A 1,521-nucleotide genomic window follows, 5' to 3' on the forward strand; every position below is an offset into this window, starting at 1 on the left:
TGTGGGTCTTTCTGGGTTCTTTCCAAAGGCACTTGCAGAACTCCAGCCATGCTGGCCCCTTTGTGATTGTTTCAGAAGAAGCAATTGCTAAAGGCATCCGGAGGATAGTTGCAGTCACCGGGGCCGAAGCTCGGAAGGTAAGGGGAGGCAGGAGAGATCCTCTGTGAAATCCCACATATTAACCCTGTGCCAAGGTTCCTTTCGTTCCAATTTGCTCGATATCCCTGTTGGGATGCTCAGCACAAGGGAGAATTGGCGTGAGTGTCTGAGGAACTCGTGGAGAAGGATGCCGCTGTCAGCGAAGGCTGTGCTAGAGGCCCCTGGCTGTGCTACAGCCAGAGGAGAGACCTGGGAGGGAAGGGGGGAAAGTCTCGGCTGCAGAGACTCGGTCTCAGCAAAAAAAAACAAACCCAAACCACCAGTCTCAGCCGTTGTGTTAGTGTGGCAGAAAGGGGCCTGGGGTGTCCGCGAGGTGGCTGCGGGGTTAGCTCGGGTTGCTTTGCAGAACAGGCTGCAGATCGAGAGCCCTCAGAAGCTGGCAAGATTGGCAGGGGAGGTGTGCGGTCTGGGCATCCAGGCCTCTGCTGCGGGAGGCGGGTGACTCGGGTCCTGGGCTGGCCTGGGCTGGGGCTTCCTAGAGTGGGAGAAGGGGCTTGGCGAGGAGATGGTTTTCTCTTTTTGGAGGATCTCGGCATTTCTTTTGGCAAAGAAGAGTCTGGGGGCCTGTCTGCCAGCATCACACCCTGGTTCTGGTCAAGTGCTGCCTGCTTTGGCTCCGCTGCTTCCCAAGGAGTTACTGAACTCCATCCTGGGGCCACAGTGTTCTTCACCCCTTCTCATGGTGGTGGCCAAGAGCCCAGCCTGCTAAATCTCCCTGCACGACTTAACTCGGATTGTATTCTGCTAGGCCCTCAGGAAAGTCGACAGCCTCAGGAAACTGTTGTCAGCCCTGGAGGCCAAGGTGAAGGTCCAGACCGCTCCCAACAAGGATGTGCAGAAGGAGATCGTGGATCTCGGTGAGGTGAGGATGGTGGCAGTGCTCTGCCTTCCCAAAGTGAATGGGAGCTTGATTGCCAGCACTGGGTGGTTTTGATGAGGCTGAAGTTCAGCTTCCTGCTCCTGTCTCAAGAGAGGTCCCAGCCCTGCGGGTGCTGCAGCCAGCACCTCATGCCTGAGTCGTCGGGCACTGGGAGAGGAGGGGGAGGTTCATGAGTGTGGTGCAGCATCCCCTGCCTCCTGCCGTGGTCACCGATACCTCTGACCCTCTCCACCCGCTCCTGTTTTGCAGATGCTGGCCACTGCTGTTATCCCACAGTGGCAGAAAGATGAACTGAGAGAGGCTGTTAAAGCACTGAAGAAAGTTATGGATGACCTGGACCGAGCAAGCAAAGCCGACATCCAGAAACGAGTGAGCCCTGGGCGGGAATAAAGGGCAGAGTGGGAGGGCTGCGGGGGGCTCCGCTTGTGTCCAGTGTGGAAGGGAAGCAGAGCTGTGGGGATGCCCCTCGCTCTGTTCAGCCT

At 57.5% G+C, this 1,521-nt stretch overlaps 1 protein-coding gene across 1 annotated transcript in view; it reads left to right on the forward strand.

The window, feature by feature from the left end:
- AARS (alanyl-tRNA synthetase) overlaps window positions 1-1,521 on the forward strand; it is a 15,080-nt gene that overhangs the window by 10,850 nt on the left and 2,709 nt on the right. Inside the window, 3 exon segments of the mRNA XM_009330360.1 lie at window positions 29-137; window positions 908-1,021; window positions 1,289-1,445. Coding sequence (XP_009328635.1) covers window positions 29-137; window positions 908-1,021; window positions 1,289-1,445 — 380 coding nt within the window.

Source organism: Pygoscelis adeliae, unplaced genomic scaffold (assembly GCF_000699105.1).
Source record: "Pygoscelis adeliae isolate BGI_AS28 unplaced genomic scaffold, ASM69910v1 Scaffold458, whole genome shotgun sequence".
In the NCBI taxonomy this organism is placed as follows: domain Eukaryota; kingdom Metazoa; phylum Chordata; class Aves; order Sphenisciformes; family Spheniscidae; genus Pygoscelis; species Pygoscelis adeliae.